General features: G+C 40.6%; 1 protein-coding gene across 5 annotated transcripts in view; it reads right to left on the bottom strand.

Annotated features, from left to right (window-relative positions):
• Nucleotides 1-14,197, bottom strand: part of si:ch73-181d5.4 — a 35,185-nt gene that overhangs the window by 19,781 nt on the left and 1,207 nt on the right. For 2 of the 5 annotated variants that reach the window (XM_037771573.1, XM_037771569.1), the window contains exons 2-7: nt 13,314-13,395; nt 13,145-13,213; nt 11,876-13,040; nt 11,516-11,762; nt 10,546-10,803; nt 10,205-10,370 (exon numbers count right to left, since the gene is read on the bottom strand). In XM_037771573.1, the coding sequence (XP_037627501.1) occupies nt 10,205-10,370; nt 10,546-10,803; nt 11,516-11,762; nt 11,876-13,040; nt 13,145-13,190 (1,882 nt within the window). In that variant the 5' untranslated portion in view covers nt 13,191-13,213; nt 13,314-13,395. The remainder of the gene's footprint in view (nt 1-10,204; nt 10,371-10,545; nt 10,804-11,515; nt 11,763-11,875; nt 13,041-13,144; nt 13,214-13,313; nt 13,396-14,197) is intronic. The other 3 variants (XM_037771571.1, XM_037771570.1, XM_037771572.1) reach the window with 3 other exon arrangements.

Below are 14,197 nucleotides of genomic sequence, written 5' to 3'. Positions count from 1 at the left end.
ATGCCGGACTATTTCTTCTCCTGAAGCACTGAGCTAACTGGCTGCTGGCTATAGGCCTTGTATTTAACAGACAGACAATGGGGTGTGGTATCAATCTTCTCACCTAACTCCCACCGAGCGTATTTCTAAATATGTCTAACATTTCCTTTTGTTTTGCATTACATCCTATATTACTGTTTCACACACAAGACACCGTAAAATACTTTTTAATTGTGTGTCTGTGGGCAAATATGTGGGAATTCCCCTTTTATTAAATGACCGTTTTGATTTGTGTTCACTCCTCCATCTTTCTTCCCTTGCTGAGAACGGCTTTACATGTGGAATATGAAAAAGTTCATCACTAGAGGGCTCACTGAGGGACAGACAGACATCAAGGCAGGACAATGGGGTCAGTCTCATATTAACTCTTACAGGAGAAGCTATGATTAGTCCTTTCATGGCATCATGAATCCCAAAATATAATCTAGATCTCACTGTTGTGGGCCAAAGTTGGAGAGTTTGTGTTCATGTATGTCAAGCTGCTGCACTAAAATCTCACTCATTATCCGTCAGGCGCAGAAGTTGGTACATAATTGGTTGTGTTTTGAGAAACAGACACATGAGGCTTTGACAGGGAATATGTACTGTGAGTATTTAAGCCATGTATATCACTGGAAGGTGAGGTATTGAGTGGGTTTTTCTACTCTACGAGCATAACTTCAGAAAAAAATACTTATAATAAGGTGCAACATTGTGGTCATGGCTATGTCATCATATTCTCTGCAATTCAACAACACTAAAACTTTGGATATGATGGAGAAAATATTTGAATAATATTTTATAAAACATATCTGAGGTTAAGTAATCTTTACTATTTTACATCTCTGTTCTGAAGATGGACATGGGACAAGCATTTTAAAAATACAGACAGGAGGCATAATCTCTCAAACTGAGAATGTCAGTGGTGTTTTCTCTTTGGCTGCACATTATTCATTTGGCCAGCAGAGGGTGCTCATGTCTCACAATTAAATGTTGGGGAACTGAAATTATTGAACTGTTGAAAATATGCAGAGGACACACAAGCTTTGAGAACATGTGATGGAGAAACAGCTGAAATGAGGTTTAAAATAGTATTATATAAGAATAATAATATATAAAACAGAAAGCTGCAATGGAGGTTTAGAGAAAATGAAATTATAGATTTTGGTAACACTTTATAATAACCATCATTAATAAATGGTAAATTGATAATTACATTTTGTTAAGTTATTTTACTGTTAACAAACAATGAAATGATAATTAATGTTTACTAATTATTTGTAATGCTATAATTTTTGTTATTTGTAGATATTGATCGATTGATCGATATCGGGCCGATACCGATTTAAATAGCTGGATTGGGTATCGCGACAATGGGGCCGATCTATTCAATTCGGTTCTATGTTTATATACTATATAAATTATAGACTGTAATTTTAATTCTTGTTCAAGTTTTGACCAATTTGTTGCTGCATTAAAAGGTTTACACTTGAATTGTAATTCCTGTTAATTTTTAAGATTTCTTTTGCCAAGTTACTGGTTTATGATTTATAATTTTAATAATAAATAATCTGTTAAATTTATATCTATGTATTTATTTGTTACATTTTGTTTTACAAAGTTAGGAAAGCTATTTCTAAGTCAAGCCTGATGTTGCCTTACACATAAAAGAATGATCCCAGTCACTTCCACACAGTGAGGCCTACAGCTTATTAATTAAACACTGGTATCGGATCGGTACTCGGTATCGGCCGATACCCAAAGCCCAGGTATCGCTATCGGGACTGAAAAAGTTGTTTCGGTGCATCACTAGCCCACAGTTAAATAAATATGTTAGTATCCTAGAGCGACTTGTTACTGCTGTAAACACCGAAACCAAACAACAGAAATCACATGCCTTTCCCGTGTTAGTTACACTACATCATGTGGTCACGCTGCACTCAACAGAATCTAAACTGTACACTCTTTGAAGGAATGCAATTGACAGTAAGAAAGAAATGATTGAGATCAAGAATAAATTCAATGAGACATTTTCTGTCACTACCAAGCGAAAGGGTTTAACATATGACTAATAGTGTAATATCTGAGGTTTTAGTAATTCTGACATCCCATTGAATATATCACAATGACAAATGTTTGTGTAGATCTTATCTGAGTGGAGCCTGACAGGACTTCACACCGAACCATTAAAGCATCATATGAGTGTATCAGTCTTTCTGACTTCGCTCAGATCCTGTCTAATGATTTCACCTGATACAATTCATCACCCTGCCATCACACATATGTAAAACGCTAGTATGTTATGTGCATGCACATATGCAGTTTTGAGTATTTGAAAGTAACAACTGCTACTTGTGGGCTTCTGTAATGATAGAGAATTTGCTATTTAATTTATTATTTGGGAAAATATTCATTCAATGGTCCTGTTTGTTGGTTTAAAATTTTCCATGATGGGAAGACTGAAGACGTCCCTTCCAGTGACTTCAAAGACATTTGGTTTCATCAGAGATGCTAGAAGTAGGGGTGCTGTAGCACCCCGTTTTTTTTCATGGGCCTATTGTTTAACTGCAATGGAAATCAAAAATATATATATATTGTTAAATCAGGTTTTATACTGTCTCATATGAACCTCCACGGTGTGAATGTGCATCGGTAGATCCTCGCTCGTCTCCTGTATGAATGCATTATTATAAACTATGACTTGGTTATGGGTCACCCTGCCTCACTCCCTCCTCCCTTCCTCAGTTCTCATGCTCCGTGTTGTTGACTGTGTTACTGTGGCTGCTTCGACATACAGTATGTTGATGTTCAAGTTTGCTTTTCTAAAATCTGGGGTTTCTCTGCCATTGCAGCGCGTAGAGCATCCAGAGAGCATCCGGACAAGCCAGACGCACGGGACGAGAGGTGAGAAAGAGGGTGCTGTAATTTATCGATGCAATGTTCACGTCCTGCAAAAGCAGTACATAATATCGCCAATGACAGTGAATCATCCACCAGTCATTCTGTTAGAATGGCAGGGCACAACTGTCTTTACCAATGTGCAACGATACTGATAAAAATGTTCAATTTTCTGAATCTGCTCTTTTGATTTACAGAATATGATGTTACATGGCAAACATTGCGAAAAGAATTAAATATTAATAATAATGGTCCAAGATGGTGTAAAACTGCATAGTTTTAAGTAGAAATACTTTTTCTTGGGGGAGGACCTCCAAACCCCCCCCATTCTCCAACTACTGCACAGCACCTAAGCCCTCTAAAAACCCCAGGGGAAACGTAAAAATTAGTGTCAAATGTGGCTAAATATTAAATATAAATGTTTCTGGCCATTCAAATTATAGCAAGCATTTAATATGACCTCATTATATAAACTGACTTTCTCTCAGCATCCCCCAACTGATCGACTTCCAGCGTCCCTGGGTTTCATAGCGTGTTTTTTTCTTGAATGACACAGCATTAGACTCAAGTTTTCTGCCAACAACCAATAGGATTTCAGCTAAAGGCAGAGAGGGAAGACAACGAAGCAGAAAGAAGTTGCTCTTTGCAACAGCAACTCCCAACGACAGTTCAGAGCAGAAGAGAGCAACCTAACTCATTAGCTCAAAACTGATAAATACGTGATTATTGTGCAACGTTCAATAAATGAGTTGAATATCAGTTATCTGTCGATTTGTCTTAGTCATCTGATCAAATCTTCTAACCCCGAGACCCGACTTTACTGTCTTTCAGAGGCTGTAGCATGTTCGATTTTAAAGCTAGAATGAAGGTACAGATATCATATGAAACTAGAAAATCTAATCTGAAAAAAAAAACTGGCATGGCTATTTTCACATGGAGTCCCTTGACCTGTGACCTCAAGATGTGAAGATGTGAATGAAAATGGGTCTATCTATCAAGAGCAGTGTGTACTTGACCACAAAGGTTAGGCAACAGGGGCGCACCTGTGACCCCATGAACCACAACTTCCCCGGCTCAGGTCCACACGGGGACCTTCGTTGCATCTCTCTACTATCTATAATAAAGGCACCAAATGCCCCAAAATAAATACAAAAATACAAGAAGTAGGAGTTGCTCAACAATGACACAGTAGGTTGTGTCACTGCTCCTGAGTGTTTTTTGGAACAGGATCGTCTGTTCTTTATTGTTTCTGACTTTAAAAGCAATGTAATGGCAATTTCTGTTGCTGCAAATGTATGTATGTGTGAAAGTGAAACCTTCTCACTGGCCCTACTGGTACTCCAAACATCTTGAGACACGTGTAAGTTGCTGAACTTCATACGTGTGACGTCTCATTGTTGCACAGCTTCCCAGTGGTACAGAGAGCATTACTTTGAACCATTAAGACGGAAACGTACTTTTACTTTGTCCATGGCTTTAGTTCCTGAATAACTTAATATAACATGTGCCAGTGGGGTATGATCTTTATGTTAGTTTTCATCTTGTGTGTCATAATGTAGAAACAAGCTAAAAAAAAACTTTCATTCCCAAATGTTTCAACAAAATGACCATTCACATCTTTCAAAGTACGTTAAACTTTCTTGGATACTGGAGAAGTGATCTTAAAAAAAGTAATAGCTATGTGTTTCTATAACTTCAAAGACTAAGCACTGAAGTATGTGATTTAAGATTAAAAGAGTATTTTTTTTTTTTTTATGTTCTAAGACAAGTTGTGTTTTCCTGATATATTTTCCATACAGGAACAAATGAGGCTTTTGATACGATACAAAGGAATGACTTAAAGTCACGACTAGCGGTTTTGTAATCCATCTTTCACCCTCAATGAGGATGACTAACTAAGGACATTTTATCCCACTATATCCTCCTATTATAAACCTGTTAAAATACTAAATGAAAACAAAATGAACACTTTGACCGTAGTGTATTGCTTATCCACAGTGTTCGTTGAATGGTGAAGTTGCTTAATTTGATCTGTAGTCGGTTATCCACATCCCCCACTAATAGTGAAAGTCAAAAAACACAGGTGGGGAAACTGAAACATGGTCACCACTGAAGGAAACTTCACCCCCACAGACTGAGTGTTAACAAGCAAACACTTTGCTTATTGGTCCATGAAGTGTATGAGCAAAAATGCAAACTATCTGGTAGTAAATTCAATATCAAAACCCATCTGCCCATCATCATCTTCTTTAACCAAACAGTAACTGGTTTGGTTTTTTAGGCTTCGCTTTGCATTCTTTTCGTTGGATGGATTATTTCAAGTAATATTTTGGCAAAGTGCAAAAGTCACTTTAAACATCTAACAAATTAAGGAAATTTGTTCTCGGAGGCGATGTGGAAATAATGTTTTATACTGATGAAAAAGAGATTTGACTTCAGCTCCGACCAGCAATACAGTGACACACACAAGACTTGCAACTTGACATTCACACTGAGGATCACTTTGTCCAGCAGGAGCGATATCCACTCCTATCATATTCATAAAGGCCGTAATTTAAAGTTCAGGTCACTCTGATAAAAGGCCACACTTAGTTTCCTGAGATCCATGATGTCATGTGTCGCAGAGATGAAAATGGTGCCGCAAATCATCACGTGTGGCAACACCTCAGGACAACAGCTCTGTTCACCAGGCCACACCTGCCCTGAGGACTGCTGGTTGGCAGATGCCGTCTCAGGCTGTATCTCCTGACCTCAACCCCAATGTGAACCTGTGAGACGCCCTGCAACACAACAGCTGGAGACGTGACCTCTGCCTGCAAAGGGCAAGCAGCTCGGTCAGCTGCACATTCAGAGACTCATTGGCTCCATGAGGCGTCAAGCAGAGGTGGATGCAACAGGTGACCATCAAGATAGACTGCTGGACAGCTACTGTTAATGGATTTATCATTGAAGAAAATGTAGTAGTTTTCCTCTTATTGTTTTATATATTTTATTGTAATGTAGTGATTTATTTTAAATTAATTAAAGTTCCTAACATCTTAATATGTTGATCAAAAAAACCACAGTCCAACTGAAATGGCTGTGGACACACCTTCACTCTCACTCTTGAACCTACTTTGATTTATCAAATGCAGGCAAAGAAATTGGAGTTTCAGGAAGTGTCAGGAAGTTTACCCAAATTACATTAAACAAATGAATATTTTCTCCCTTTGCCTTGCCTTCTAGCAATACATGTTTTTATGTGCCGATGTTTTGATTTCTAAAGTTCTGCCACTGCCTCAATACGAAAGTGGTGAATCACATCACATCACTGGAGAAAAAGACATTTCATTGGAACTACTCTCTTTTTAGAAGGAAGTTGCAAAGAAAACAATTAACAGCGCCGTGTGTGGATTATCCAAACTAACCAGGACATTGCAAATACATTATGCCGTTACGTTTTTGAATGCTTTGAGTAACACAATTTTCTTTCACCCACATTGTATTGGTGTAGCAGCAGAAAGATTTCAAAGGCAATTTGTTTGAAAAACTGAATTAATAATTATTAGTTGATTAGTGCTGATCAATGTGATTTATTTTTTGGTGAATAAGGGACCGGCTTCACAAAGCAGGATTATGAAGTTAGCTGGATAGCTGTACTGGCTAAAACCTGGAAGAGGACAATCAACGCAGGCCTCCTGCTTCATGAAACAGGCTCCTAACGGTCAATTTATCTGCTAACAGTAAAGCTCGACTCACTCACTTTTATATACAAGGCAGTTTTGAGTTTTAAGCCTCCAGCCTAAAATGAGAGATTGAGTGCGGCCTGCAGCGAGCTGCCATACAATGTCAATGTATGTAGCTCAGAGAGCTGCGGTTCTCTGATCTTGCGGCAAAGTGCGGCCAAACAAAAGTTGGGAAAAGTTTGACTTTTGACAGCGAAGTGAGGCCAGAGAGGACCCGCAACACATCAGTAAACAGATCCTGTGACGTGTTGAACTATGTTACAAAAAATGTCTTCCCGCCTGAAACACATGAACATGCTTACGGGCCCTGGAAAAGTGTAATTACACTTTTCTGCTGCCTGGTGTGAATTCAGCATAAGAAATGTGGCTACTGGTATTAACGCCTTTAAACCTAAACTTAATAGTTAGTAATGCAGAAATCTGTGTGTTGTATTATCCCAGTATATTCTGGCATCTGTCTGCTAATAATTGTCAAACTATATATATTTCCTCCTACTTGTATTTACATAACAGTTGTATTAATAGTAAGATATTTATTTTTTAATCTGTGCTCAACTTTGTAGTCCTTGTTTTTATCTGTATGTCTGTCTATCTTCTTTTAAATTGGTCTTGGAACCGTGTGCAAGTACATTTAGAGCAAATTAAAACCGGGGTTGAATTCCTCATGTGTACAGTACACATACCTGGCCAATAAAGCTGATTCTTAACTATAACACAAACAGCATACCTACTGTCTGCTGTATGTACCTTTATACTGTTTCATTTTGTTTGTAACATGTACTTGTGAATGTACGGTTAAACTGCTGTTGTTCAAATTTGTAATTCCACACTACAGTAGTAGTAAAGGTCGAGAAAAATGGCGAAGAAGCTGACCCCGGGTCAGGGCTCAAAAGGAAACCGCAGAAAAGATTTGTTTAGTGAGAAAACAGAGATGCAGTCAGTTTGTGTATATAGAGAAGTATGAATGCATATGTGACTGTGTAAGCAAAAACGAAAGGGGTAGGGAGTTCAGAATATCAGGAGCATGGTTGTAGCTGTACCGTTATTTTCTACATATTAACAGAACTAAATGTGACTTAATATGACCCGAGTAGGGGTATTTAACCTCTCTACCCACACTCTGTTGCCTATCCTTCATCTGTGGAGTTTGTATGCAGGTGTGGTGAACTGTGAGCTTTCTTCATTTGCAGGAGGGTGAGGTCTTTTCTCAGAGGCTCAGATGAAGGCAGGATTTTTCTGATGGAGGCCAGCTGACACTTCGAAATCATCTTCATGGAACTGTCTCCTATTCACTGTTTGGTGAACTCCAGGTGGAACCTCATTCTAGCATCCGCATTGATGAATCCTCCAGTCCCCTCTGCGTCTCTTCAGCAGCAGGAAGTCAACTCCTCCTCCTCCTCCATACCAGCTGTCCCGTCCCTATTCATTCAGAATCCTATCCCAAGCTAATATGGTGTGTCTGTGCAACGCAACGACTGGTCCAGGAGTGTGTGTTGATGGATAAGGCACTTTAAGTTGCAGCATGTTGTAAGTTTTCCCTGATACATGAAAAGTTGTTCGAGCGTGACAGAGAAAGAGTTGTAAAAGTGTAGAGTTGAAAAGTTGTAAATGCTATGCATTTTGTGGAATACGTGCAGCAATTGGTCCAATTTTAATTACTGAACGTTTTATGCAACTGCAAAAAAAAAAAAAATGTTGCCTGATAGAGGCATAAGACTACCAATAAGTGCTCTGTTCTGAAGAAACCGCTGGTGTTTAGACATCGGGGTCTTTGAGAAAAGCATACGGTTTGAAGAGGCGGTGTGCTTGCCGACATTGTGGCCCTACGACATCTTTATGCAGGCTTCACACAAAACCAATGCATTCAGTGGTACTGAAGAGTAGTGAAAGGTTTGATGTGGGGGGTGGCTGTGAGCAAGACATGTTGAGTGCTGTAGCTCTTATTATAAATAGATGAATAAAATGCAGTATGCTGATACTAGTGTGCAAAGTTTTTCTTTGTCTGGCCATCTTTCCAGCACTTGGCAAAGCCCTTTTGGCCGGATACGCAGTGCACACTTTAGTATTGGATTACATTTCAATAATCCCTAAACTAAATTATAGTCTAAAATTAGTTTTCAAAACAGCAGTTGGATCAAAAAAAGAATTATCAAACAATATCTTCAGATATCTTACAAATCTGTGATGGGAGTTAAGGATTTCAAACATTTGAGTATCTGATTTTTGTTGTGTGATTATGTGGTTCAATATTTCAAATGATGAGCAATGTTGTGTAAATGTGAGCATCTTCCTGTTGGCTCTAATGCCTAGTTCACACTACACGACTTTAGCCCTTATTTTCCCCGACAATAGCCCCGATCAGAGGCAAATCGACGCTGGCTCCGCACTCGCAAATCGCCGCTTGAACTATGTGTGTCAACTATTCAAAAATGCGTGCCGAGAGGCTCGCCAATGCATCGCAGATATCTAGCGGGCTAAATATGTGGACCTGTCGGGGAGTTGCAGCCAATGAGGGCGCGAGTCACGATTTGAGTGGAAACCTGGTGGAGGGGTCGCCTGTAACTGTGTGTGCAATGTGTTGCATCTGCAACACACACCAAAGTTGTTGTTGCACCTAGAGGAAAATAGATAAATAGTGAAGTGTGGAAACAGGCTCTTTTGTGAATGTGTGTGCCAATGACAACATCAACAAGCATTACTACGCGCAAGGTGTTATGTAATTTACCATGTCACTTCTTGCGTGTGTTTTTGTGACAAAATGTAGTTTGGACACCAGACATACTCATGAGAGATTCCTCCTGGTGAAAGATTGTGTAGTGTGAACTTGGCATAAGCTGAACATGTAAAAAGTCATACTGTGTGTTTTATGTGCAGTGCAGGTTATGGTGAGAACTCACCCTTAACCTTGACGGTAAAGTATTCTTCATGCTGTCAAAGGCCGACAGCTTTTCACAGTACGAGGCTTCCAAAATAAAAGACTGCTGCCAAAAGCATTGATGTGTCAAGCCTTCCTGTTTACCAACTAAAGCTTCATCTTCATCATTCAGTGACTGTCATGTTCTGCAGCACATATTCTTCAGTGAGAACCTTTTGACTTTGCAAGAGACCTTTGCAAAGTCAGACAAAATGAACATCGAAGCAGTGTTTCAATACACTGATACCTAAGACGCGGTAAAGCACCCTGCCTGCCCAGCACTGCCCAACACACAGTCGCTCTGTGTTGCAGTTACCAGTTAAACTAGTTATGAGACTGGTTTAAATCAGTTTGTGTTTAGTGGAATACTGGAATCCTGACTAGTCAAGACTGTTTCAGCACATTTTGGGCATTTAGAAATCAACAAAGAAACTATAAAAGTGAACATACTTACCCACTGCTGACCCCTGCTACTTATCAGTCATCCCCGAGAGAGAGTATGTAGGCGTCCAAGTGTGTGAGTGATTGTGTTACTTAGTGCCACGATTCAAAGAGGAAGGAAAATCAGTAATGCCCGAAGAGGCACTTTGTGCATGGTGTGTAAACTGCTGTGTGATCTGAATGTGTATGAGTAGCGAATGGTACATACACGCTGTGTAAACCTGAGGTGATGGCATGGAAGGGGCTTGAACTTCTGTGAGACTGGGGTCGCAGGCTAAGGGAGATGCAGCCTCCTCTTGCCCTCCGTCATCTTCCTTCACCTCCTCCTCAGCTTTTCCTGCTAATCTCTTAGACATCCTACCCAACCTCTGACCCTGCAATGAAAATATTTAAAACAGGTCAAAAGTCAAGATACTTCATATTATGAAATACAAATTAAAACCAGACAGAAACTATAGAAAAGACCCAACAAGAAAACATATTGCCTTTCCTCCACACTTTTCTAAATTTCTCTCTGAATTTCTCAGCCACCATGTTGGAATGACTTACCTTTGCATTGGGTCTGGCTTTTTTCGGTGGCCGTCCTCTGGGCTTGGGCACCTTAGGACCAGAGAGAGTCTTCATAGTGAAGGCAGCGTGCTGCAGGATGCAGTCAGTGCCACAGTAAACAGAGTCTGTTAGGGCTTGTTTGAAGCACTCGGGTCCAATGCACTGAGGAAAAGAGCTGTCTGTCTCCATCTCAACTTCAGGCTCAGGCTCTGGCTTCATCACAGGAGCCTCCTCCTCCTCCACCACCAATACAGTCTCCTGAAAACAGAATCTCATCTCAGACCCCAACACCAAACTGCTCATGCAAATCAGCTAATGACTAATGACACAAATATAATACTGTGATTATTTATCGCATATTTTCTGTCAACATAAGAACTACCTGCTGCTGCTAGAATTTTTTTAATTTTTATTAAACTCGTGACAACACTGGTGTTATCGATTACACCCGACATTTTAAAAGAAAATATGACGCTCAATATCTGTAATGTGCTTACTTTGATCTTTAACTGGTTGGCTGTGTGTCTCGCTGCAGGGCCGCAGGGCCGCAGGTTTCCACCCAGCGACACAACGCCGCTGCACGCACAGCGAATGCCTCATTAACGTTATGGTTCCCTTACAGCATTGGGTTTAAATCCAAAATTTTGCCAAATAAGCGCTTTTGCTTTTCGCTTTGACAACAAATCCTTCGCCATCGTCCTGTCTGTCAACTCTCTCTCGTCCCGTGTGTGTGAAATCTGACTCCTGCTGCTCTGTGCTGAGACTCCGTACAGAGTAGGGATGTGCATTCCAAGCAAAAATACTATTCGAAAATCACTGGGAATTATTCGATTATCATTCGAATAATACCCCATTCGTGTTACCCCATTGGTAACACCAGGAAAGCCTACCAACAAGTTGAAAAGCAATTTATATTTTGTTGTGACTAAGGATAATAAACCATCATTGGCAACCAAAATGAAATTCTAACCTTGAGATGTTGCTGCTCCTCATGCCCCTCTTGTTCTTCACCAGGTGGACTTAGCGTCAAGCATCCAGGAAAGCTCAACTCACTCTCTGGCTGAGGCTCCGGTTGTAGTTGGATCTGCTTCTTTGTAATGCAAGGGGGGCAGATGTAGTCTTGCCCTTGTTTCTCCATTTTACGGCCCTGTATCTCACTGATACCAACACAGTCGCCATGGAACCAGTCCTGGCAACTGTCACAGCAGATCATGAACCTAGAAGCAGCAACAAAAAAAAAAGCAGTGATCAGGAAGTGAAACGGACAGATGGTTGAGATATGCAAACCTCCAAAGCCCAAGAGATCCTGTTACCAGAAATGAGTACATACCTTTTACCTTGTTTTTGTCGACAGATGCAGTACAGAGCATTGTTGTCAGAGCCATCTGTGTCTGATGTGCCTGAACACACTCCTACATTTTCGTCTTTCTTCCTCTCCTCCTCCACCTCCACCTCCTCTGGTGCATCATCATACTGGCCAGGAGTCACATCAGTAATCTGGTCTAAATCAGTGTCTATGACTATGCAGTCTGAGCTTGATTGCTGAGCAGGACTCAGACTGATGTCAGAGTTAGTAGATGATATCTCTATTTGAGCAGGGCCGTGTGGATCTTTTTCCTCCTCTTGCAGCTGCTGCTGTTCAGCTGGATTAACAAACACCACCTCATCAGCGCTGTCTTCATCATCTACAATGCTTGATTGAAGCGCAGCTGCCCTGCCCCTCCCTCTGCCCCTTCCTCTACCTCTTCCCCTGCCTCTTCCTCTGCCTCTCCCCCTTCCTCTGGCCTTTCCTCTTCCACCTCTCCCCCCTCTACCTCTTGTGTCTCCCTGCATGCCTTTAGACGCCAGCTGCTCCTTAATCTGTATCAGAGTCATTTCATCACTGTCCTCTTCTTGACTAGAAATCAACACCACATCATCGATTTCCCCTCCTGCCACATTGTCAGGAGCAACATGCTGCGAGATCTCCATGTCATCAGCAGATTGAATATTATCAGACACCTCAGTATCTTCTATAACGTCTGTAGGAGGGGCCTCGATGGCATCAGTGGCTTCCAAAATGTCAGGGACTGCCAGTACATCTGACATATCCAGTGACAAGCCTTCATTCCCACCGAGCAGTGAGAAAGCAGTGTGGAAGGCAGACCCAAAATCTTGCCATAAGCTGGGGTCGAGGCTTCCTCCTGCAGAAGCCTCTGAGGCCGGCTGGCCCTCCTCTGACACAGGTGATGATGGGGCAGACCACTCGAGCTCTTCTAGGACACTCCTAGTTGCACGAGGAGCTCTCTGGGGGCTTTCTGGAGCAGGCTGGGGGGTCTGGTTGGCTCGACGACCTCTGCCTCTGCGTACAAGTGGAGGACTGTGGGTTAGTTCTCCGATTTCATCCAAGAACTCCCTTTTAGCGATGGTTGTCCGCCTGAAGCCCCAGGACTTTTTAACCTGAGACATGGTTGGCCTAACACTCGACTCCCCTTCTGACTGGCTCTGCTGGTCCTCTATAGAAAGATGGGAACAAACATAGATAACAAAAATAAACCTTGTTCATGTTCATCTATAGCGGCAGTGTGCACATTTAAGCAACTCATAGAATCTGTTTTACCTGAATTATTACCATCAGTGACGCTGTTATCTTCAAGTGGGTCCATACTGACACCCACAGGTAACAGGTCTGTCAAAACACAGAAGATATCATTTGTTAATACACAAGCATGAAGGAATATTAACTATCGGGCAAGTTGGATGAGAGCTAAATGTGGATAAAAAGGTACCTCTGCAAACAATAAGCAGATGGCTGCCAAAACCTAATTTTCAGGACGTGCAAAGTGTCATTCCACTTGTCTCTCTTTGCACCTGGGTTAACTGGGAAGGGGAAATACACCAAAGCATCCACATCAGATTATGAGTCAATAATAAGCAACAAACACGTACCAAAACAATTTAACTCGATTACAAATATCTGCCGCTGTGTGAGAAGGAAGATATGGCCATAAAAGCTCATACCTCTAACACATGTACAAATGCACTTAATTGCCAGTTCATTAGGGCCATTATTAATAAAAACAGCCCTGCAAAACATCATATCTTCATACAGGTTATAATGTTCAGTTTTTGTTTAAACTGTTTCTGCTGAGAGGTGTTTCTAATAATTTAAAATCACAGCAAACAGTTCCATATTCTTCATGAACGTAAGATTTACTGCAAGGATGTTGTATTCGACTGCATTTGCTTTTTAACTACTGAGCAACTGAGTGTATGTTCACACATCTATAGGCTTTGTCCCAGATGCAATCAAGTCTATTTGGGGACTCTATATATCGTATAGGATCCTTGTGCCAGTCTACAGATTTCAATAGTCCTTCATGGCAGCCTGAGTGTCAGCAACTTTTTATTTTATTTTATTTTGGTTTATGTGTTACAGCTTTATTATTATTTATATGTGTATGTATACATATGTACAGTATATGGGTATATATAGGTGTGTGTAGGTATATATACTCCTTTCCGATCTATTTACTATTATTATTGTTATTTATTTTATCCATCTATTTATTTACTTATTTAATTTTTGTTTTCCCTTCTCTGGGAGTATTCAATGTAATTCCATGTGTACATTACCAAACTTTCCGTGTGTACCACATTAACTCCATCACTA

This window comes from Sebastes umbrosus, chromosome 6 (assembly GCF_015220745.1).
Source record: "Sebastes umbrosus isolate fSebUmb1 chromosome 6, fSebUmb1.pri, whole genome shotgun sequence".
Lineage (NCBI taxonomy): Eukaryota > Metazoa > Chordata > Actinopteri > Perciformes > Sebastidae > Sebastes > Sebastes umbrosus.
Note: the sequence above shows the minus strand (reverse complement) of the source record. Positions and strands in the feature narration are given on the sequence as shown.